This window comes from Vidua macroura, chromosome 4 (genome assembly GCF_024509145.1).
Source record: "Vidua macroura isolate BioBank_ID:100142 chromosome 4, ASM2450914v1, whole genome shotgun sequence".
Classification (NCBI taxonomy): Eukaryota; Metazoa; Chordata; class Aves; order Passeriformes; family Viduidae; genus Vidua; species Vidua macroura.
In genome coordinates this window covers 4,134,760-4,157,970 of record NC_071574.1, presented here as the reverse complement: position 1 = coordinate 4,157,970, position 23,211 = coordinate 4,134,760, and the positions used below count along the sequence as shown (strand labels likewise).

At 40.7% G+C, this 23,211-nt stretch overlaps 1 protein-coding gene across 6 annotated transcripts in view; it reads left to right on the top strand.

The window, feature by feature from the left end:
- Nucleotides 1-23,211, top strand: part of ELF2 (E74 like ETS transcription factor 2) — a 33,209-nt gene that overhangs the window by 4,109 nt on the left and 5,889 nt on the right. For 2 of the 6 annotated variants that reach the window (XM_053974975.1, XM_053974976.1), the window contains exons 2-6: nucleotides 1,575-1,779; nucleotides 2,738-2,903; nucleotides 20,816-20,929; nucleotides 21,901-22,074; nucleotides 23,020-23,106. In XM_053974975.1, the coding sequence (XP_053830950.1) occupies nucleotides 1,699-1,779; nucleotides 2,738-2,903; nucleotides 20,816-20,929; nucleotides 21,901-22,074; nucleotides 23,020-23,106 (622 nt within the window). In that variant the 5' untranslated portion in view covers nucleotides 1,575-1,698. Of the gene's footprint in view, nucleotides 1-1,574; nucleotides 1,780-2,737; nucleotides 2,904-14,047; nucleotides 14,147-20,815; nucleotides 20,930-21,900; nucleotides 22,075-23,019; nucleotides 23,107-23,211 lie in introns of those variants that run through there. The other 4 variants (XM_053974977.1, XM_053974980.1, XM_053974978.1 and 1 more) reach the window with 4 other exon arrangements.

Below are 23,211 nucleotides of genomic sequence, written 5' to 3'. Positions count from 1 at the left end.
CTATTATATAAAGAATGTGAGTACCTTGATGGACTATTCCACGTATTCAGACTGAAGATACCATTTTTTTAAATGACTGCTGAGATTTAGCATCTCACACATTCTTCTGTATACTTTCTTTGCCCTGTAAGGTCCTTACTATGATATCTGCCCCAACTGGAAAATTAGGATTATCATTTATGTTTCTGCATCGCCTTAACTTCATTTTTATAGGAAATCGGGGATTTGCGTAGAGATAGATCAGCATAAAAGTAATTGAAACCTTTTGTAACCTAGGAGACAGAAATAACATGTTTTTGAGGGAACCTTGATCTTGTAAACAGTATTGGGTGTTTTCAATTGCTGAAATTTGCCAGTTACTTGGCCACCTGTGTGGGATTATAGTGCATAAAATATAAATATACAGTAGATGTGGTCTAGTATTTGATTGTTTATTTGCGTTAATATTTATTATTATTGATTGTTTGCATTAATATCCTGCAGGAGAATGAAATTAGCTTTGTGATGTGCTTAAGCAGAGGTACCATATGAAGCACTATACGTTCACGTATGTGAGTTTGAGTTGCAGGAATAATGCTGATGTTTGAAACAGCTTAGAACGTCTGAGTTTCCAAATTAAACTGCAATTTCATTTATTTGGATTTCTATTTTGGGTTATGGCTCATTGGCAGTATTTCTATTCTGTATATAAATGGAAAACTGTAGAAGAAGAAAAGGTTTTGCAATAAAAAGGATTTTTTTTTCTTCCGATAGCTAATTTTCATGTATTCATAAGCAATTGTTTTTCTACTTTACATATTTTTGAATTTAAAGACTCTTGGATACGTAAGGAGTAGTCTTTTTGTTCTAAAAATCTAGAGGGTGGCAGGTGTATATGGTTTCAAGGCTTTTCAGCCTGAGTCTTGTTTGAGGAGCAGAGGAGGTCTTAGGTTTCTTCTTCATCAAAAAGTGGTGCTACCTTTACAAGTGAAACAATGGAAAATAAAGTAGTAACTCTGGGGGGGTTTGTGCTGTTACAAATTAAATATAGTTAGGTATGAGTCATGCGTCACCATGTAAAGTGAACTGCCTATGTGAGCAAAAAAAGACTTTTTTTTTTCTAAATTGTGTGTATTTCTTCTTTCTTTTGAAATGTATCTTGTGCTTATCCCTTGCTTACTTTGCATCTGGCTGGGGAGATCAGCATTTGCATTTTTTGTTAGTGTAACCTTGCCTGTAGGAAGCCCAGTTACCCTGCATGAATCCAAACAAGCGTTTCCCTAAATGTGCAACATTAGTTTAGTTTAAACCAGCTTCCTGCTATTGAAAAGCAGACTCATTGAGCTTGCCCATTGGAGTATTGATGATGATTTCTTTCTTCAATGCATATTAGATGATCCTGTTTTCTTGCAGACCTCAGTGATTGTTGTAGCCTTCTAATGGATGGATTTTATTAAAATGTTCTGTCTTTTGTTATAAAGCACTGATCTCAGTGCTTGCTGATGCCCTATTTTGATGTATGCAAGAGATTTCATAAACATTGGAAGACTTTAGTATAAATTATGCAAATAACTTAAAATTATTTTGTGTTTCAGCAACCTCTGCCTAGCTGTTTAAGAGCAGTGGACTGTGAATTCAAGCCTTTGATATCCTGAGGTTATCAGCATTAGTATCTTCAAGAGAGATAACAGTTCTCAAAGAGTCTTCGAGGGATGCACCATGACATCAGTAGTGATTGACAATGGAGGCCCCGCCCTGGAGTTTGACAGCAATGAAATAAAAAATCAAGAGGTTAGAAAAGTAAATAGCACTTATTTACTATCAAACTTTGAAACCTTTTATCTTAATTTGAAAGAAAATTTGCTGTAAACTTGCTGTGAAAACAAATGAAATGGTTATGAGATTGTTGTGTAAGGAGTAAGAGTGCAGCCATTTTTCAAATACCTTTTAGTGGAAGAATTTGTTGTCACAGCAGTGGAAGCAGGAAGTTTTGAAGTCTGCAGTACAACAGTAGACTGGGTTTACAAAATTATATTCTATACTAAGCTTTCTTTAAAGATCTCAGATGTGAAGTATAGAACAAGTTGAGCAGACCAATCCATAGACCTCTTTTAAAGTCAGCCAGCACAGCATATTTTACTTTATTTTGCATTCTTATCATCAAATAATAAATATATTCTACTCTCCTGTAGCTTTTAATAAAAATAATCTGGCACGGTTCTACTTCTGCAACACTAACTGATTGATTATATATGCTTTTACAGACATTTTGATCCTTAAATAAGTAGAGATGAGCATATAGGCTTTGAAGTAGTCAGTTCTTCTGTAGTAACTTATGCATTTAAACCAAAACATGTGTTCAAAAGACACAGGTCAGATGTAGGTACCTTGCAGTGCATAGTCAAAGCCTTTGTTACCTTTCATCAAGCAGAGGGATGAGAAAGACTTCCCACAGCTGAGTGTCTTCATTAGAAATGGTGCTCTTTTCTAATATCTTAAACTGTCTGGTGCTTTAAATTTTTCTTAAACTCAGGAAAACTTTGAGATTTAGAAAGCCCCCTCTAATGGCTGATAACTATCTGTTATTCTTTTAATCTCTTACTTTGGAAGAAAAATTCCTTTTAAAATATTTAAAATTATTATCACTATTTCATAAAAAATTTGAGAACATAAGAGGAAAACACTGACATAGAGTTCAATAGTGCAGTATTTAGAGCTTTTTTTTTTTCTTTTCTTTCCTTTTTTTTCCTTTCTATAGGAAAATGAGCCTGTCTCTGAATTCCCAGCAGTGGTTGTGGAGCCAGTTCCTAGTGCCAGACTAGAACAGGGTTACGCTGCTCAGGTCCTGGTTTATGATGATGAGACTTACCTGATGCAAGATGTAGCAGAGGAACAAGAAATTGAGACTGAAACTGTGGAAACAGGTAGACTTACTTAATTCTTTTCTTCCATGAGGTTTTTGTACTTTTAGAAATCCCCAAGGAATGTGTCTACCTACGGGATGGAGGTCTTGACATGGGTTCACATCTCTTTCCTCTCAGCTTAGTTTTGCTTAGGCTTCATTGGTGACAGGATTACTTTGGCAGGTAAAAATGTCCCATTACATTCAGGATGCTGCATTGTAACACAGTGTCTCCTCCCTCATGAGCAGGCAGATCTTCAGTTATGTCTTGGCTATGTACTTATGCAGGGACTTTACTAGACAACCAAACTTGGAGTTCTTAAAAATCAGCTGAGCCGGGAAGCTGGTTAGAATTCAGTTTTACACTGTGTGTGAGCCAAACAACTGCAGGACAGCTGGAAACAGGGACTGCAGGGCTCTTAGTTACCCCATCTTCCATCTCTTGCCCCTTCCTGTCTGCCCCTTCCTATCCTGCCTTTTTGGTGCAAGAGTTTATTATTGCTGGTTTGGTTGCAGGAGTGGGTGGCTATGTGGAATGGAGTTGGGCTGTCCCTTTATGGGTAAAAAGCCTAATAGATTGAAATTAACACATCTATCTATAAAGGAACAAGTTAGGAATGAAGAAGGGAATGGAGCTTTGCTGTGAAAGCTGAACTGTTTAGTGATAAGCACAGATCTTTCTGTACACCCTCTCTCTACAGAGCATGACCAGGTTTGCGTTTTCTGAGGGGCACCAAAGTATGTTTAAAGTATCTCTGGCAACAAAAGCGGTGCTGCTATAGCAGCCTAATAACCTCTTAACTGTTGGGCTGTGATTCCTGCTGTCCTTCCCTCTTGCTCTCTTGTGTTGCTTCTCATACTTCTTTATGCTAATTTTGCAAGAAGAAAAATAGCAAGGAAACCCTTAACTGTTTTGTATTTTTGTTGAGTTAAATTTCTGCTGGATTAGCAGAATGTTGGGGTAGGGAGTACGTAGAACTGCAACCAGAGGACAGGTCCTCTTGGGCACTCCATCTGTAACTGGTGAGACCCACTTGACATTGGTAGCTTATGCTCCTGTCCTGCGGCTGCCTAATTTAGAGCTGGAGTTTAAATTCATGATGTCAGGAAAGCAAAATAAAGGTGAGAGACTGTCTCAGCTGCTTAACTTGGCATCCCATTAAGTCTATATGCATTCCCATCAGATTAGGTAAATTTCAGTGCAGATTTCTCAGTAAACAGTGGATGTAATTGCTCATACATCCTTCTCAAGTTGGATGTTATCCTGTAGCTCTGCAGCAAAAATCGCAGGCATCAACTTCACAAGGTGAGCATGAAATAGTAATGCAGGTTTTGGGACAATACTTACAATTCCAGCTTATTGAAATGTGAAAGAAATATGCTAATTAGAAAGTTAAACAAATAAATGTAAAGAGAAGTTATGAAATAATGTATTAAATTTAATTTTTGACTATGGTAACAAAACTTTTAAGAATAAGGTGAGAATTGAGGGTGTTCTTCCCAAACTGAGTTTTACAACTTCAGTTTATATTTGAAAACCTTTAAAGCTTATACTGCAAAGGTTTTTATATTCAAAAGTTGTTTTTAAACATTAAATATGCTGTTTCTAGTAAAAGTTTTGTAGATTAATGGCTAACAGAACAGCTCTTTTAGGATAAAGAGCTGCTGCAAATGAACTCCATATGTTTTTAAGCATAATTTTATGGCCATAATAAGCTGGGGGAAATTACAATTAAAAACTTGTAGCTCTTCTATAGGAATAGTTTTATGTAAGCTGCCAATCAAAGAAAGGGACGTGGGTGCTTTCAAGCCTTAATATTTGAAAGTATTGTCTTAAAATTTATAAGGCAGTTGATCTGATAATTTGGTGTCTATGGCTGGAGATGATAAGAGATATGTCTTGACTGCATGTAGTTTGTTGATGTTTTGTGTGTTGCCTTTTTTTCAGTTTGACATTAATATGTCCTTAAAAATTTAGTATGATAAGATGATATATTTAAATCAGTTAAAATATTTATTTGTTGTAATAGTTTTGATCTGAGAATTAATAAGCAGTGAAAAGCCAATAAACAGTGGAGGAGAAATTAAAATGAATGACGATTTTAAAAACTATGAATGCACACTCGTTCCTACAGTCCATCTTTTAAGTATTATTTGTGTAGCGTATACACCTATTAATCCAAAAGTGTGGTTTTCATGGTGTAATTATACATGAGAATGAGTAGTGGTCCTTGCACAGAGCTAATGTCCAGTGTTGGTGAAAGGAGTGCTTGGTTTAGGCTGCTCAGAGGAAGGCAGTCTTGTGGGGCATGTGTTGTGAGCAACATGTTTTGACACAGCCAGGAGTCTTTCTGGATTATTTCTCATACAGAGAGGTAAGATAGGCAGGAGAGAAAATATGAAATCCCCGAGAAGCATTCATTTTGGTAATGCACCATTATTAGCAATGGATACTGGACAGTGAATCTGAGTGAGCTGTTTTTAAATTTTAATTTTGTAATAGAGATAGTGGGCTGTGGATAGGTAGCAATTTAATGTAGGAGATAGGTGGTAACAATGGTAATTGTTAATGAGAAAGCAGGCTAAGGCAATAAACAAGATACAATGTTTAAAGAGCATTTTAAGGTGCTAATTTTTTGAAGTACATGCCTTTATTATGCTAATGGTCCTAATTTAGAGAGGTGCAACAGTTTGTTTTTTGTACATCTTAGAAAAATCTATTATTGCTAAAGTAATGTGAATAGATCCTACTTCATAAATGACAGAATTAATTGCTACAAAAATTTTCATGTTATTTGAGAAATGTATCATTGTTGCACCAAGAATGAGTATACTTAATACCTTTGGTGGTTCTAGATTCTACAGACAGCATGGTAAATACTAAAACTCATCTTGGCAGTACTTGAAAAGGATCCCTTTTCACATAATACAGCCTTCTTTGTCAGTATATTTCCTGTTGGCCACGGACCTGACTTTTTTCCCTTTCTTGTGACAGTTCACTGGCAATTCCAATGACTACTGATTTATGTGGTTTATAGCATTACAACACACATTCAAATAGCCTCGGGCAACTTTGCAGTTAATCTAAAGCTTCATAATTTATATTAAAAATATAGCATTATTCTAGCCTCCAGTGATAGGGATCAGTACCCTGTGTGGAAAATGGTGTAGGGAAGCTGCTGTGGGAAAATTTACTTAGGACACTAAAAAGGTACTGTTCACTAAATTGTTCTACTTGTGGTTTGCTATTCTACGAATGGATTTGAAACTGTGTGGACTATAAGGACAGTCAGTGCTGAGCCAAGGGCAGAATCAGGGTTTGCAATGTTGTTTTTAATTAAAAAACTTCTCACATTTATGAAAGCATAATTCAAATAAAATATGCTATATGATCATTATAAATACTCACGAATTTTTCTTAGTTCTAGTGGAGTATGGGGGGTTTTGCCCCCCATCAGACTCCTTCCCACTAATCTATCTTGATTCATTAATCAAGGATCATTGTTTATAATTACTCCTTTAACTGTAAAATCAGTCCATTAACTACAGATGTAAAACCCAAGTCTCTTTTAGCAAACAAGAAAGACTTAGTGGTTCATTGTTTTTATTCCAGAGAAATATGCCTATTTGCTTGGAATAGAAAAAGGAGTTTTCTAGAAAAAACAATCTAGAAATTTGGGTAATTTCAGGTGACCTTATGGCATTCTTTGTGGAAGTAGTGAGTACCTTTTGTAATGATTGGAAGGGGAAATAAAATCTTCAGATTGACATAGTATTTTAATTTCTTTCCGTTTTTGTTTGATATTCTTGGGAGTGGTACCTTTAGATCATTGAGAACTGAGTTACAGCCTTAAAATTTTGTTTACTGCAACAGTAAACATGTTTATATCATAAAAGACACATCCTTCTTAACAAGTTTTTAATACTTCTCATAGTCTATTGGCTTTCGTTTCCTGCACAGTTTTTTTCCCCTAAAAGTAATTAGCACTTCTGTTTTAGGATTTATTCAACAAAACATCTGCAACTTAGATTTTATGTCATCTTTATTGGTGTTCTCTTTTCTGAGAAATTAAGGAGAAGAGCTCTACAACTGCTCCATGGACAATAGTATTTTAACATAATGGTAACAGCTGGGTTGTGGCGTCCAGTTCTTTCTAGATTTCAGGTTTCTGCCTTGTAGCATTCAGTGCTCCATTCATACTGAAAGCGTGCTGCAAAACGAACTATTTTGTAATAAAGTCTAATTTAACTACACATTTCAGACATAATTTTTATTTTCTGAGGCTGATGTGAGGCTAATTCAACATTTTGCTAGTGTGGGGCACTTTGGGTTGGACTTCAGATGCATTCTCCTCTAAACTCCCTACTCCAGTTGCAGCTGGGAGTGACAATTTGTAGGTCATTACTGTGAAAACACAGCCACAACATTTTACTAATGTAAGCTGACAAATCTGAGGGTTTTTACCTTGCAATTAGAATGCAATGGGGCATCCAAAGCCATTGTGGTATGAGTGCATAAGAGTTAGTGGTGTTTATTGATCAAAAAGATAGTGAAAAGCTATTGAAAGTAGTAATTTTTAAAGGTGATCTGCATATTAAAAGGGAGATTGTAGTTGACAGCAAACTGTAGGATGAGATGAAGCCGTGTTTGAGCAGGACATTTAGTCCTTAAAAACATTCAGTGGACTTATAGAATAGATGATTGTTATCAGATAAGCCTTAAGGACTTCAAAATGATACATCTGGGACAGAGAAATTGCTCAAGTGTGACATAGTTTATATGCCAACCTGTTACCAGTCTCAAATACTGTTAATTATGTAAAATCATATAGAGCACTATGCAAATACCTGACTTACCATTGTCTAATAGACTACCCTGGAAAGAAGGAATTTCCTTATAAAGCAGGGAAGTGTAAATGTTGATTGTTTGTATGTTGGTAGTTTGGTTTTCTAATTTTTTTTCAAGACAGCTGAATTTTCTTACTCTGCATGCACAAGTAGTAATACTGGAATGAAGACCCTTGCTGTTTTGATTAACTCTTTTTCAGTTTGTCAGAGGTAGTGCCAAATCCTGAGGATACATTTGTTTTTTCTGTTTGGAATCATTAATTGCTGTATGAATAGTGACATCAGGACCCTGAGTTCACTCACAAAGGTGCAGATTGTGACAGACACTTGGCTTTAGTATTGTTAGACTTTGGATGGTGTAGTCAAGAAAAGGAGCTTTGGCGTAGTCATGGACCACTTTCCTCAATATTTCCCTTTGTCTTCCTGGGACACTCTGTGGTTATTTTGTTATTCGGATATCTTCTACTGTCAAATCCACAGTGGATGGTAATGATTATGTTGATGTGCTGATAAAACAGATGGCTGCATCTTCTTATATGTTTTCTGGCATTTAACTGTTAAAAATGCTTCTTTGTATTGTTACCTTTGCAATGCAGAAATAGCTATCAACAGTGATGGCCTGCTGCTGAAGATAGCAGCTACTTCTGTAATTATTAGATGGGAATTCCTTTAGGATCCTGGGCAAAACTGACCTTTCTGTAACTTTAAAATTAGTAGATGATGTAAGCACTTGGGACAGGACATGCCTGGACTTCTGAAGTTACTTGCAGCTTTTTGAAGTGGTTGGCATTTCAGGATTTTTACTCTGTAATCATTTGCAATATCTTATGTAGACTGCAAGTATTGCCCTCAGACTGTGATAGGTTGACACTGGCCAAATGCCAGTACACCCACAAAAATAATTTATTCATTTTCTTCTGCTATATTTAAGCAGAGGAGGGGGAAAGAAAATTCATGGGTTGAGATAAGGATTAGGACAAAAACACTTTAAGGGAAAACAGCCTTAAAATTTTAAAAGGTATAAAGAAAAAATTATTAAGAGAATTAAAAGAGGATAATGAGAACTAAAAATAAACAGTTGAAACACTATCATTCTCCCCTCCCAACCCTTCCTTCCATCCCACTGACAGCACAGGGAGACAAAACATAGGATTTTTAGTCAGTCTAAAAGTCTTTCTTCAGTTCACTTAGGGAGAGGAGTCTCTTGCTATGCTGTGGGGTCTTTCCTACAGGAAACAGTTCTCTGTGAACTTTTCCAACACGGTTTTAATTTTCACGGCAAACAGTCCGCCCGGAACCTGCTTGCAATGTGAAGTCCCTCCTACAAGCAAAGCAGTCTTCCCACAGCTGCTTTTTGTGGCCATTTGGCTTAAGGGGTGCAGTTTTTAAGGATAAGTTGTTCTAGTATAAAAGCGAGGGTCCTCTTCCTCTCTTTCTAAAAGTGAGTGTTTTCCTTCTCTCTGTTCAAGCTTCTCACCCAATCACAGCTTTTCAGCATCCACATGCTCCAACACGAGTGCTTTTTTCTCATGGGCTTTGGGTGAGTGCTTCATGAATTTTAGGGAAGCAGTTTGTTGTATTACAGTCCTCACCACAGCCTGCAGAAGAATTTCAGCTCCAATGTCCAGAGCACCTCCTCCTCCCCCTCCCTCTTTTGCACTGACCTTAGTGTCACCGTATTGTCCTCGCGTGTCTTCACCTTTTCCTTTTCTCTGACTCGGGAGAGAATTGGTGTTCGTAGGTTTGTTTGTTCTTAGGTTCTATCAATTGAAAGGTTTTTATAGAGTTCTGCGGCGCTGAAAGGTTGATCTTGTCCAGGCCCCGCAACTGGGGAATCTCTCACCGTGCTTTTCTCTATATTGGTCATGTGGTCTCTGCCAGCACTGCACAAGCTGCACTGGCTGCCAGCTCCACTCCGTGCCTTTTCTTCATGCAGGACGCCGAAAAAAGAAAAACTGCATCACTGCTTTTGTCTTTCTGTCCGCAGCACGGCTGGTGAAAAGCAGCTAAGTAAATAAAGTCCATTGCGAGCCATGCCGAGACAACTGCAGCCGTGCGGCGCCACCCTGGCTGCTTAGCTGCTCACGGTGCCAGGATGACCCCGGCAGCATGGCCTGGTGGCTGTGCCAGGACAAGGTTCAGTGGCCCCCTCTGGACAGGGGGCCCAGCCAGCCCCCCCAACCCTTTTGAGAGCAGGCAGCAAGACAGCTTCCCGCATTTTTTTTGTTCTTAAATATGTTATCATAGAGGCGTTATCAGCTTTTTTCTAATTGGCTTAGCAGTGTGCTAATTCTCAGAGGTAGCCAGCGAATGGTTTTGCTCTAGCTAGCAGCTCCTCACAGAGAGCCACTTGGGTGGCTGACGTTTTCCCTCTTCACCACAAATCAATTCATGCCAAACCAGCACACAAAGAGATTGCCATCTACCCGCTACTTACTTGAGTTCACTCAAACGGGTCACCTCTGTAAGAATAAGCAAGTGCTTTATGAGAATTGCCTTTTCCCAGGGTAGCTTTGTCTTACTAGAATACAACTGGAATCCTCTGGGGCTAAAAGTAATTAAATGCACACAGTTCTTTCTTTCTGTTAATTATTTGCTGTCAGTGGAAGGAAAAGGTGCCATTGGAAGGCTGCACTTTTAGCATTTCAAGCTACAGTGGTTGTGAAGTAGTTTTCCAAGAGAAACTAGTCTGTTATCAGAGAATGTTTTCATAATACATGTGGGAATTGTAGGAAACACAACTTTGCGTAGGAGACTGTGGGAGTGGAGAATGACAATTCCTCTAGAAGCACTAAATGCTCAATTAGTTTTGAGGACTGTTCAAGGAGATGCTTAAGATAATTGATGATTCTATTCCAATCCAAGTCTGCAAATCTGATGAAGCCCACCAGTTTTTCATATTTTGAATTTACATCTGCTGTTTTGGATGCAATTAGTCACGTACAGCTGCTTTTTTTTGAATTGCCTCTCAGATTTTCAGAAGAACTGGGATGAGTTTTAATTAGCGTATATTGCAGAGAAATGATAAAATTCCTTTATTTTATTTTATTTCCTATTGTGAACAAAGTTGTCCATATCTCTTGACCAGAAAGCATGAGCTGATAGATATTTACGCCTGTGTTCATACAAGAATGGAGATACAATTCACTTGTCTTGAAGTTACTTAAAGCTTATGACAAAACAGGATTGTAGTAACTAGAAGCATAATTTTGAATGGCAACTTTCCAGCTTATTAAACATTTTGACTGGGTTTTTTTCCTGGCAGTTGGAAAATGTAGCATGTAGGTCTACCTGGCTATCCTGACAGCTGAACTTGCATGTAAAAAAATTACAATAATGTTTAGTCTGTGTATAGTAACAATAAAAACAAACAAAAACCCCTCAACAATAAACTAGGATAAATAAACATGTTTCTGTCTGACAAAGACTGATGCTGGTCCAGAATCTGTTCCTCTAAATTTTGGGTTTTTTTTACTTTTTTCATACCAGAGAAATAAAATTTCTGCGATTTCCTGTGGCCCTGTTCCATTACAGTATTTCTTGCTTCAGTGGGCCACCCACTGAGTAGATTTTGTATCCCTCCTTTTTAGCCTAGAAAGGAGGCTTTAAAATAGATTAAAAAGTTAAATGCACATTTACTTTTTTCCTGTTGACTGTTTGTTTTTCCCCTGAAATAATAAGATTTTATTAGCATGACAAATCAATCAGCATTCATATAATACTAGAAATAATATATAATTTAAACAGATGAAACTGCAGGACTTCTGGAGAATGTTGCATTCCTTCTTAAAGACAGTGTTATGCTCTAATACTACTATAGATAAGGTATGCACACCTTATCTATATAAGTGACCTTATGAAGGTCACTTTATAATTTGTTGTGGCTTTTTGCATATTAATCTTGAAAGTGCACAGGCTCAAAATCTTTTCATTTTCAAGTGATCGGAATCCCTTGGGCATCCAGTGATATTCTCTCTTGTGTATGATCAGAGAGAGGGAAGAATCAGAGCACTTCTGTGCAGCTGTTCAAGTCCATTTCATGTGCACTGGCAAACATTGTGCTAAGTCTGTGCTTGCAGTAGTAAATAAGTGCTACTTAAGAAACTGGTATTAAACCAAGAACTTCATGTTTAATACTCTGGTGTTTTTTTTTCATTTTGGACCTATGGAGTTTGTCAAAAGTTACGCAGTGCCGATTACTTGCATGCACTTACTCAAGGAGTCCACACATCTCAGGCAAAACTTTATTGGGTATGTCAGACACTTCAGTTTTGAAATCAGTAAACAATCCTCACTGAATTACACAGCAATCAAAAAAGGAAAAAACTATGAGTGCACCTTTTCCAGAGTATGGTAGTGTGAGCTCCTATTGACATGGGTGTGGATCTTCAAAGGCATTAGCATCTCAGTACAGCTTTTGATCTGGATCTAAACAGATAAACTTCTAAACTGTATTTTGTTGCTTGAAATGTGGGTAAATTATAGTTTTTAACAACAGGAGGTACCACAGGACAAAGTGACAGGACTACATGGTTATTCCAGTACTCTGTACATAAGCTGAAGCTATGGTGTTGCTAAACTACACCACGTAAGGCTTCCATGTCAATCTGAGGATGTTCTAATGAACGACTATTAAATTTTATTGCACATTTAAGTGTGTGCCTACCTAAAATGCCTTTTCTTGTCCTTGAGCTTGTCTTCACTAGGAAAATTTCTGCTGGAGAACACAGCAGAGTCCCCTAGTGGAAATATGCTGATGGGAGGAATTCCTGTTAGTACCGCTGTTCCACCTCTCTGAATAACAAAAGCTGTCAGGAGCACTCTGCTGTTGGCAAAGCTGGATCTGCATGAGAGCTTTTTGCCCTCACAGCTGGCTAGGTGCCTTATTTGTCCGTGCTTCTGGCTGTGGAAGAATCTTGACTGGCAAAATTTTAGCACAGACCTACCAGGCCTCTCTCATGAATGTGAGAGTGAATGATGCTTGCAGGTCTTGCTCTTTATCTGATGAGGCACTGAACAAATTTAACTCCTTACACCCAGGAATAGATGACTGCTATCTACAAAATGCCTGATTTTTTCTTTGTGTATTATAAACATTAAGTATAAATACAGTCATGAAAATGTATTCCTATAATGTCTTGAGAGTTGTAGTGGATGAGTAGGATTTGTCAGGAATTTGAAGCACTAAATTTATCAGCTAGAGTTGATTTTTGCTGGATACTATTTTGTGATTTTGGCGCTGGGGAAAACTGTTTCTAAATTGCTCCTTCTGTTCTGGGTCCTAGGACTACTGAAACTTGAAAGGGGAAGAGATTGTGTATTGCAGCTGGATCCCTTCACCTTCTTTTAATGGAGCTGTGAAGATGATGTGTTCAAGGAAGGTGCTGTAGGCAGCAGGCATTTGCTAGATTCTTGGCTTAACAACGTAGGCCTACTCAGGTGTGTGGTGCTAGTGAAGGAATTCCTCTGTATCATTTCCACGCATAGCTCTGTGTGAGACATACTTGGCTTTTCTTGGTGCAGCTGCTCTTTTCATGCAGCTCTGAAGTTTTACCCTGGGAGTAATTAGCGCAGGGACTGGGTAGGAAGCGTGGAGAGTGAGTTCTCCTGACTGGTGCCTGGCAGGCAATGCTGTGGCCTTACCGAGACAGGTGTACTTCAGGGGAGAGAGGATGCAACCCTAAAAAGTGGTGGTAGTGGTTTGGTTTTTTTTTAATTAAGAGGGCAACGAAACTTTTTTTTCACCCCACAAGTCTTTTCAGAGATGAAGGATGGATGGCTAACTGGAATAAGCCCTGTTACTCTAACGGAGATAAGGTGGATTGCAGGCACGGAGCTTTTCTGGCAAGTTGTTACTAACATAGGTGCCCCAGGGACTTGTCAAGGAGAAATCTTGTTAATGCGTCAGCGGTCGCCTCGGTGAGGACCGTCCGGTTTATAGCGGTAGGCGGTTTGCCCCGGTCACAAAGCGTCACCGGGGCACGGAGGTGCGGACGGCCGAGGGCTGGGAGAGATGGAGCGCAAGGCGTGCGGGGCCGGCCGGGCTGCGCTGCGCCGCGTCCTGGCCCTCGGGCGCCCCCGGAGCCGCGCGGGGAGGCGCTGCGTGCCCCGCGGGGCGGCCGGCGGCTCCCCCCGCGGCCCGCGGGCGGCCCCGCGCTGCGGCGGGAGCCGGCGCGGCACTTCCTGTCTGGGGCGGGCAGCGGAAAGGGCCGCGCGCGCGCGCCGCCCCGCAGGAAGCGCTCCCGCCGCCGCGCGCCGTGGCGGAGAGCGCTCCGCCCGCCCGCGGGAGCGCGCCTCGCCGCCGGCCGCTGCGCGCGCCCGCCCGCCCGTCAATGTGAAGCCGCTCCGGCAGCGTAAACATGGCGGCGTCCGTGCATGAGGGGCCCACGAACCAGCTCGACCTCCTCATTCGGGCCGGTGAGCTGCGCCGCACCGGGCCGACGCCGGGCGGGAGCGGGGACGGGCCGGGGCGGGCGGGGGGCAAGACGCGGCGCACGTCGCGCTCCGGCGGCGAGCGGGAGGCAATGGAGGGCAATCAGGAAGTGATCACCTTGGCAGCGGCCGGCCCGCGGCACTTGCCTCCCGGCGCGGGCGGCACCGCCGGGAGTTGCGGCGGGGCGCGCGGAGGAGTTTAGCGGGGTTTTGGAGGCTGGGGCGAGAACCAGGAAGTGCGCGAGGCTGTTGTCCTCCCGCCTTTCCCGGCCCCTCTCCTCGCTCCGAGCGCTGCCGCCACGCTGTCTGAGCGGGCAGGCCGAGTGCCGCCGCCGCGCACCGCGCGCAGGGCCGCGGCCCGGCCTCCCCAGGCACCGCACCCCCGCGCGCGGCGGCCGCCGCTATTCCCGTGCCTGCCCCCCCGTTGCCCTTTTAAACTCCGCTCCGGCGGCGGGGCGGGAGGAGGCGCCGCCGGCAGGGCCGCGGCCCCACGTGTGCGGCGCGGGGGGGCGGCGGCGCCCCCTCCCCCACGCGCGCCGCGTAGCGGAAGCGGCGCGCTCCCCCGGGGCCCCGCGCGGGGGAGGGGCCGCCGTCGCCGGCGGGTGGGGGGGGGGGGGCGGGGGGGCGCCGGCCGCCAATGGGCGCGCGGCGGGCGCGGGAGTGGCGGCGCGGCGCCGGCGGCGCGCGCGGCACCGGAGGGAAGCCGACTGTAAACACGGAAGTGGCCGCGCCGCCGCCGCACGTGGCCGCACCTGCCTGCGGGCGCCCCCGACGGGCGGGGGAAGGGCGGGAGGTTGCGCCGTCCTGGGCCGAGCCTTCCCTGCGGGCGGCCCCGCAGCCGCGGCGGGGTGAGGAGGAGCGAGGCGGCGGGAATTCCGTTTTGTTCGGTGCTGCGCTTTCTCTGGCCGCTCCTCCGCACCGTCGGATCTTGCAGCCCCCGGGCCGAGCCGCTGCCGGGGCATGGGCCCTTTAGCCCATGCACTTTTTCGGGGTTGTGTTCAAGAGTCCTGCATGGTTTGGTCTCTTTCCGTTTTGTTGTATCTGTCTGCCAATAGGATGCTCCAGTGATCGCAGGACTTGTTTTAAAGTGTGGTAAAGCCCCGGAGAACGAGCAAGGTTACAGCTGACACAAGCCTCAAATGCGGTGTCAAGCATTCAGCTCTCCCCCGAAGTTGTACTAGATCTGATTTTATTTTTGCCTTTACTGCATGAAGCTCAACTTCTAAAAGCAGTCCTTGGAACCATAGACAGTACAGTGTATGGCACTATAGATAATGAATTGTGCAGTAGCTGCACATGAATTTTCAGAGAGAGTCAAGCTTAATACCAGCTTTGCATCGACATGGCAGTGGATTTTTACAGGTCTAAAGATATACTCTTGTCGTTTTTCAGTGTATTAAGATATGCTTTCAGAAAGGGCCAAGTCACATAATCATCATAGTTTATTTTACTTAATGTGGAAAAATACCCAGGATTTTTCAGAGGAGGGTGACCCACACCCCAGCCATGACAAAAATTCCCGCTACAAAGCAGCGAAGAACTGTTTTGCTGCATAACAGAAGGGGAGTGGGTCCTAAGCATTTTGACACTTGGGTCTAGGATGGAGCAGTAGCTTGACTTTGCCAGTAGACAGCTTTCATTTCTGCAGCTCTCACTACTGCAGATTTCAGTGAGTTGTTTTTTTTACTTTTGATTGTCCCTGAATAGAGAACGTTTAAGTAGTTGATCATTGTGTCAACACCTTAAGTCACTGTAACTAGATTGCTTGAGAACAAGCCCTTAGATAAATAATGAATGACCTTTGCATTGCTCTTTTTGATGTCCTTTGTCATTACTGGTCTCATTAGCCCAATCAATTTCATTCCTTTTTTTTCCATATTTGTATTGCAGTGATGCCTACGCATGTCTAGTGTTCCCATCATCGTACTATCAATATACCGTATCTGTTTACTTCCTTTTGTATGCAGATATCACGTGGATTTAAGTGAGGAATTCTTTATCCTGAGGGATTATAATAATTATATGTTGCTTTTTCCCATGGCTGCTGGTTTCAGTGTTGACAAAACTTCAGTGTTTAATAACTGTGGGAAATAAGATGGACCCAAAATTGTTACTGCTTAGTGTTAACTTAATTGCCAGTTGTAAGAGCAACTCCTAAATGACTTTACAAAGATATGTTTTGGCTTTGTAGTTAATATTTCTGTCAATATTGGGCTGATAACATAATGGTTCACAGTGAAACAAGTGTTTTGAGATGGTTGCTCTCATCTTTGTTACTGATTTGCCTTTATGCAGTGGGTTAGGCATCATCCTTAAATTGTGTGCGGCTGAGAGTCTCGAACAGAGGCAGGCTTAGGGAAATACTGAAAAACCCAAGAAACTGGTTTTTGTTCTCTGAAAAAATGTCTGCCATAGAACAAACAGTAAACTGAAGAATGTTTTCTTTTCCAGTCAAGTTTTGCATACAGAAAGATTTCTGGGGATTACCTATAGAGGCAATTCAACTGCTTTTAATTAAGCTGTTGTTTAAGCACTGTTACTAACTTCCACTGCTGTTTTTAAATGCTGAAATAAAACAAGCACGTGAATGCCCGTAAACTTTAATGAGGTTTGTTTGTGTATAGGTAGTCACTCTTTACTGAAGTCCATGCTTGGAATTGTGAAGTCTTCATTAAAATGTTGCTTTGGTTGCCTGATAATATTAAAGGGTGGGCTGTTGCAGGTGCTACAGTTAAGTGTTGGCCTTGTAAAAGCAGACGTTGATAGCACTTCAGGTTAAAGTGGGGGGCTGTAGTGCAGTGCAAAAGTGTACCATTTGGAAAATTTCAGTCCATGTTTTTGGTCTCATAAATTGCTTTCATTAATTTTGTTAGTCTTATGTTAAAAGGGGGGGGACATTGTTACGAAATGAATATGTTGCCTTTTTTTTTTTCTGTAAATCCAAAGTACAGCCCTTTCAGGCTTAATTACCATGGTTAGTGTTTTGTAACAGCTGTTGAGAACCTTGAATAATCTACTATACGCACTATTTGGGTAGAAAGTGGAGTTAGCAAACATTAGGCCAACAGTGAAGATAGACATCAACTAGCCTAGTTATCTATTTACACTTTAGATCTGAATTTGTTTCCTGAGGGTTTTTTTTCCTAAAAATAGATCAAAAATTTTAAATTAAATATTCTAAAATAATGTGCTCAGATTCTTTCATAAAAGCAGTAAGATAAGATTTGATTTTAAAGAATGGAAGATAAGTGGTGGTGTTAGCTCTGATGTGTTTTAGATCAGTAAATGGCAGTTCTCATGTTACTCAGTTACCAAAATGTGGAAAATTTACTTCCATCCACATAAACTACTTTGCTTCATTTGGGCAAGTGACAGTTCTTTCTGAAATGATTGTATAATATAACAGACCTACACCTTGTATTGTTTACTGAAACAGTACCGTCTATTTTAGTTTTGTGGTCTTGCCTATAGTTGATAGCATAAATATAATAGAAATAGAATTGGGCATTTTTAGAGAAATGGGTGATGCACTTCAGTCTTTGGTTAGAAATGTGATACTTGTGTATCAAAGTCTTGGAAATTTGTCTTTTTTAATTGTGGAATCCAACTCCTTTTGTTTTGCTTTCCCTTCCATCTTTTTTTGTGAGAACTGTTGTGATACAAGTGTAATTTAGTTGATGACTCTTGATCTAGTCATTTGCAAGAAGAGCCACTTGTTTTTTTCTTGTCCCATCCCTTCTCTGAGAGAGCCTGTTCCCCCACTTCACCTTTTATGTCTTTTTTTAGCTGTTTTGGGGCATCATGTCTTCTATCTGAGCACTCTGACATGCTGTCTTCTGTTAGACATTTTTTAGCATGTCAGAAAGATATTTTACATAAATTTGTGTTAGGATACAAATTTCTCCCTTTTTCTTCCCACTGTGTTGGTGCAGTAAACATTCCCTGTGAGGAAATGCAAGCTCCTGATGTTCACTGGGTAGACAAATGCCTCTAAGGTGAAAACCATGTACTGGGTAAAGGAGAATTAGTTAGCTGGGAAGACTTGAAACTTGGTAATAGAACTGAATTTAGTAAGTGTTTTCATAGCTGTCCTTTTGGCAATGTTAGTTTACTTTGTTAACTGTCGTGATAGACAGACAGCATGTGTTGTTCAGCCAAAGCCAGAAGTGTTACTATTTTTTGCTTGATTTTTTTTTAGGTGACAGTTTTAGTGGAGTCCCAAGTAGCTCCCATTGGAAAAGCATTTGTGAAGTGTGTCTTTTCAAGTGTCAGAGGCTTTTGTGGAGTAGATAGTATATTTTTATTGGAAATTGAAGGGTTGCTTAGGGGAGAGGTTGAGTGGCTCCTTTGCTCTGCTGTTACAGTTTTGCAGTCTTAGTCCCTAATGCTGGTTGTATTTCCTTTCCCTCAACTTTGGTCTTTCAGCAGAATATCCTAGTACTGGAAAAGTACATAGATGGCTATCTGCTATCTTTCTTGCCTGGTTCTTGCCCTCTGCTAAGTACCTCTTAGTTGTGGTGCAGCATCTAAACTGTTCTCTGTAGGAAAATTTTGTATACTTTTAAGCATTTAGGAGGAAATTTCTCAACTAAGTTTGAATTTCTTTACAAAAGTCCTTTGTATACTGAACCTAATGGCACAGAAGCAGCTATCTGATTGGAGAAGCTTTGCTGACATGCTTTGAATCTTATTGCATGCATTAGAATAATAACATATTAAATACTGATTTGGACTTTCTAATTTCAGTAGTGTTGTAGAATTTATACGTTTTTTATCAACTGTCTGAATATTGTTCCTGCATTCTGATAATCAGTGAAAATTTTTATCAGGTAGATGAGGGAAACTTAGTAATCAAATTCTGTGCAACTGAAGCTTTTATTTAGAAAGAGAAATGTTTAGTCAGAGGGTTTCCTGCTACAAGGAGGGTTGGTCTGTTACAATGCAGGTGGTCAGCCTCTGACTTTGGATATGCCCAAACAGCTGCTTGGGAAGGAAACACTTGGCCGAGCATGGGGAGCATGCAGGGTTTGCAGCTGGGGAAAGGGCTCATGGTGCAGTTTGTGCTGGTTGCCATTGGTTATCCAAGAAACAATGTGAAATAAAGACCCTTTCCTGATTTTCCTGTGCTCTTAGGTAAGCTTCTGTTGTTCACAGCCTGGGGTGAAGCAGTGTTGGAATGTCAGCTTTAACAGGCATCTACTGTTCCAAAAGATAAAGCCCTCTAAATAGCATCCCAGGCCATAGCTAATAGGCTGTGGTGGGAATCCCATCAGCCAGTCAGCAGGTAAGCAGCAGGCTGGTTCAGGAAGAACTTTGTCACCTGTAGTTTTGCATTTATGCATCTTCCACATTTCATCCACTTTCAGCTTCTGGTTGATATGTTTAATCTGCTAGCTAGTAGGTTGTTCAAGTTTTTAATGCCTGCATTTGAAAAAACCTGCAATATGCTGGAAAGCTTCCCCATGTGAGCCTGCAGGGAATCTGTGTGTATCCAGTGTTTCCTTAAGTCAGAAACAACTCTGGCATTATGTTTCCCTGCTTTTCACTAAACAAACCTTGAGTTCTTTCTGTTTTCAGTAACAGCATACGTGCCTTGAAGTTTTTGTAGAGAATTATTCCCAAATCCTCTTTAGTTCTGTGATACTAGAGATAGGTGACTCTGCTTAGGCTAAAGATAGATCTCCTGGTTGCTGGCTGCCTTGCTGGAGTGGTTCAGCTTAGAGCAGATGGCCATAAATGGAAAGAGCAACTGAAGAGAGACAGCTACCTTGGCCAGAGTGTGGATAATGGGCAACAGGTGTTTCTGCAGTCACCACTTTCCAAAACCTTTACAAGGGTGAGGAGTATGGAGTTAGCTGTGCATAGAATTGTAGTTCTACATGGTACACTGGGTTTTTTCGGTGTTGCTGCTGTGTTCAGGGTGCTGTGATCTGCACTGTATCAAACTTAACTGTGCTCTCTTGAAGTTGCATTATTTTTGATTAATTAGTTTTCCTAAGCTTTCAGAACTTGAAAAAAGAACTATTTTTACCTTCTTCCCTTAGTTTTTGCATAAAGCACATCCTTAATACTGTTTGTTGTGCTTTGTGGTTTTTTTAAACAACCAACCTGCTAAAAGGAACTCAAAATTATTTTTAATGTCAGACATCAAAACAGGATGTATGTTTTGGAAACTAGTCTTGTTTATGTATATATATGTATATACACAGACATGTATATGTATATATTTATCCAATAGACTGAAAATTTGAAGAGGTGACCTTTAGATTTTAATGGGATAATAGTTGGATATGGTACTACTTCTCCGTTCCGCTGCGGTAATTTGTAATCATCCTCATTACAATCTGTTTTTTTTCTGGTTAATTTGAAGGCAGAAGACAAATCTCAGTCTCTTTCTGTAAGCTCTTGAACTCCTCATGGAAATGAGTAGCTTTCTTGTGAACCAGAAATCTAATCTAGGAAGTGACAGTGTCAGTTCTGCTTGTCTTATGTCTTCCCTAAACATTTCTGTTGACAGGCAGGTATAAAAGGTGTGAAGACATCAGATAATCTTGTGTTTTTCATGTTAAAGATTGAGAAGTGTAGTTGTACAGGGATACATGTGGACTTCTATAAGTAACCTGTTCTCATAATTTTTTTTGTATCCTTCTGCAGTAGAAGCATCAGTTCATGGCAGTAATGTGCACTGCAGAGATAAGACAATTGAAGCTGCAGAGGCCTTGCTTCATATGGAGTCTCCTACCTGCCTGAGAGATGCCAGGAGTCCTGGTATGTCAGCCACAGTCTCTACTCTGGGAGCCATTTCTCCTTCTACTAATCAGTAAAACAAGCAAAGTGGGAAACCTGTTTCTGTGGAGAGCTATATGCTGTTTAAAACATTTGCCTGCATATTTAAAAACTACTGATTTGTTGGAGTTTTACATGATTTCTCCACCCTGCAACAAGTACACTTACAGATTAAATCATTTATCTGAGAGGGGTTGTTGGGAAGAGATAGCTGAGTAATGACATATTTAAAATTAATTTTTCCCCCTAAACATCATGGAATACTTCCTCACAGTGCAGGTGACAGAGCTCTGGCACAGATTGACCAGAGAGGCCATGGAGACTCCATCCTTGGAGATATTAAAATGTACAGGATCCTGGGCAACCAGCTCTAGGTGGCACAGCTTGAGCAAGGAGTTGGACCAGGTCCCCTTCCAACCCCAGCCATTCTGAGTTCTGTGAATCTGACATTTTAAATTGCTGAAATAAAGAGTTATTTTAAGGGAAAAGTATTTCTATTCATCTTTCTATTTTAGAAAGAATACCCAAAAGCAGTGTGTTGCAAAGTGTTACCAGTCTGAAAAACCAAACATTAATGTTGATGGTTACTTTAACTGATGTCCCTTCTGAAGTTACCTAATATATGTTGGATGAAATAATGGTCAAACTGAAATGCAAAAGCTACAAAATAGGAAGTAGAGATCAGAATAATGATCAAAGATGAAGGTCTGATTTGTTTAAATTAAAGTTGAGTTTAGTTCTGAAGAATATTGATGGCGGTACTTGTTTTTGCCTATAGCTACTGACAAGCGTGCATGTTTTAGAGAGTTGGATTGATTTTCAAGGTGACAGGATTTTGGAGCAGAACCTTACTACACTGTTGTATATGCTTTCTTTATAATAATTTTATGTAAGATACATTAAAATAATCAGGTAGAAGCTTAATCAGATATTCTTTTTTTCTTCTCTTGTAGTGGAAGTTTTTGTCCCTCCTTGTGTCTCCACCCCAGAATTTATCCATGCAGCCATGAGACCTGATGTGATCACAGAAACTGTGGTGGAAGTATCAACAGAGGAATCTGAACAAATGGATGTATCTCCTGTTCCAACTTCCCCTGATATCCATGAACCAATGAAAAAGAAAAAGGGTACATATGGCTTTTCATAGGAGCAATCTCAAATTTTTACTTCTGTTGTCCACTGCCGTGGATGGTGCAGTTGATACAGGGGAGGATGGATTGGATGGTCTGATCTCTTTGCTCATACAAACAGATTGATGGGAGACTGAAATGTGAGTTCTTAGAAACATGGATCTGCATCAAGAAAAAAGAGGGAGCAAGAGAATGGGCTTTGACAAGCCATTCTGTGTTGTGTATTTTAGCATAAAGTGGAGGAAGGATAGAGTATTCAGAGGACTTCTGTGGTAGGTAGCCACTGCTGTCTGAAATGTGGGTGTATTTGGTGAGAGGGTAGACTTGGGGTGCATGCAATGAAGCAACAGGGTAAATACTAACTTAAAAAAATATAAATCAGTTTACAAAATAATTATAAGATCTTATTTGTGAAATTTTTGTCTTTCCTATCTAATTGGCATGTCTTGGAGGAGAAACAATTCAGAAGAGTGTTTGATTTCTAAGCGTTTTGCTATCACATGAGAGGTTGGCACCTGGTAAGGTTGCTCTCTCTGGTCTAGGAGTTTTCTTAGAGGCATCAATACAGTTTAGGAACATTGATTGAATAGAGCTTCCAGATACGCTGAGATGGAATATTTACTTGTAATTTAGAGGGAAACAAATGCAATGTAGTGATAAAATGATACAAATCCAAGATCTGTGAGTCTTAGAATTAATAAAAATGCACATTAACTTGTCTGCAATTGAGTTAAACCTGCCTATTAAGTAAGCAACCAAATGATAATTACACTGGATGTGCAGTAGTAATCTAAGAATTAGATTATTATTAGTTTATCCATACCTGTAGCAAGGAAACAGCAGGGGAGGAAATATACAAACTGCTTTTTTCAGCAAAGACAAACCATTAAATTTTACTCTGCATATGATTAATACTTCTTTTTCCCCATGTATTATGTGCAGCTGGCCGTAAACCCAAGACCCAGCAATCAGCTTTATCTGATGGGTCTCCAGATCTAGGTATAAAGAAGAAACCTAGAGAAGGCAAAGGTATATTTTTCCATTCATTGAGTCTTTAAAAATAAGCAGTGTATCTGCATAGTATTTATCACAGGAGATGTCCATATCTTTAAAAATGTGATTGATGAGATTGTA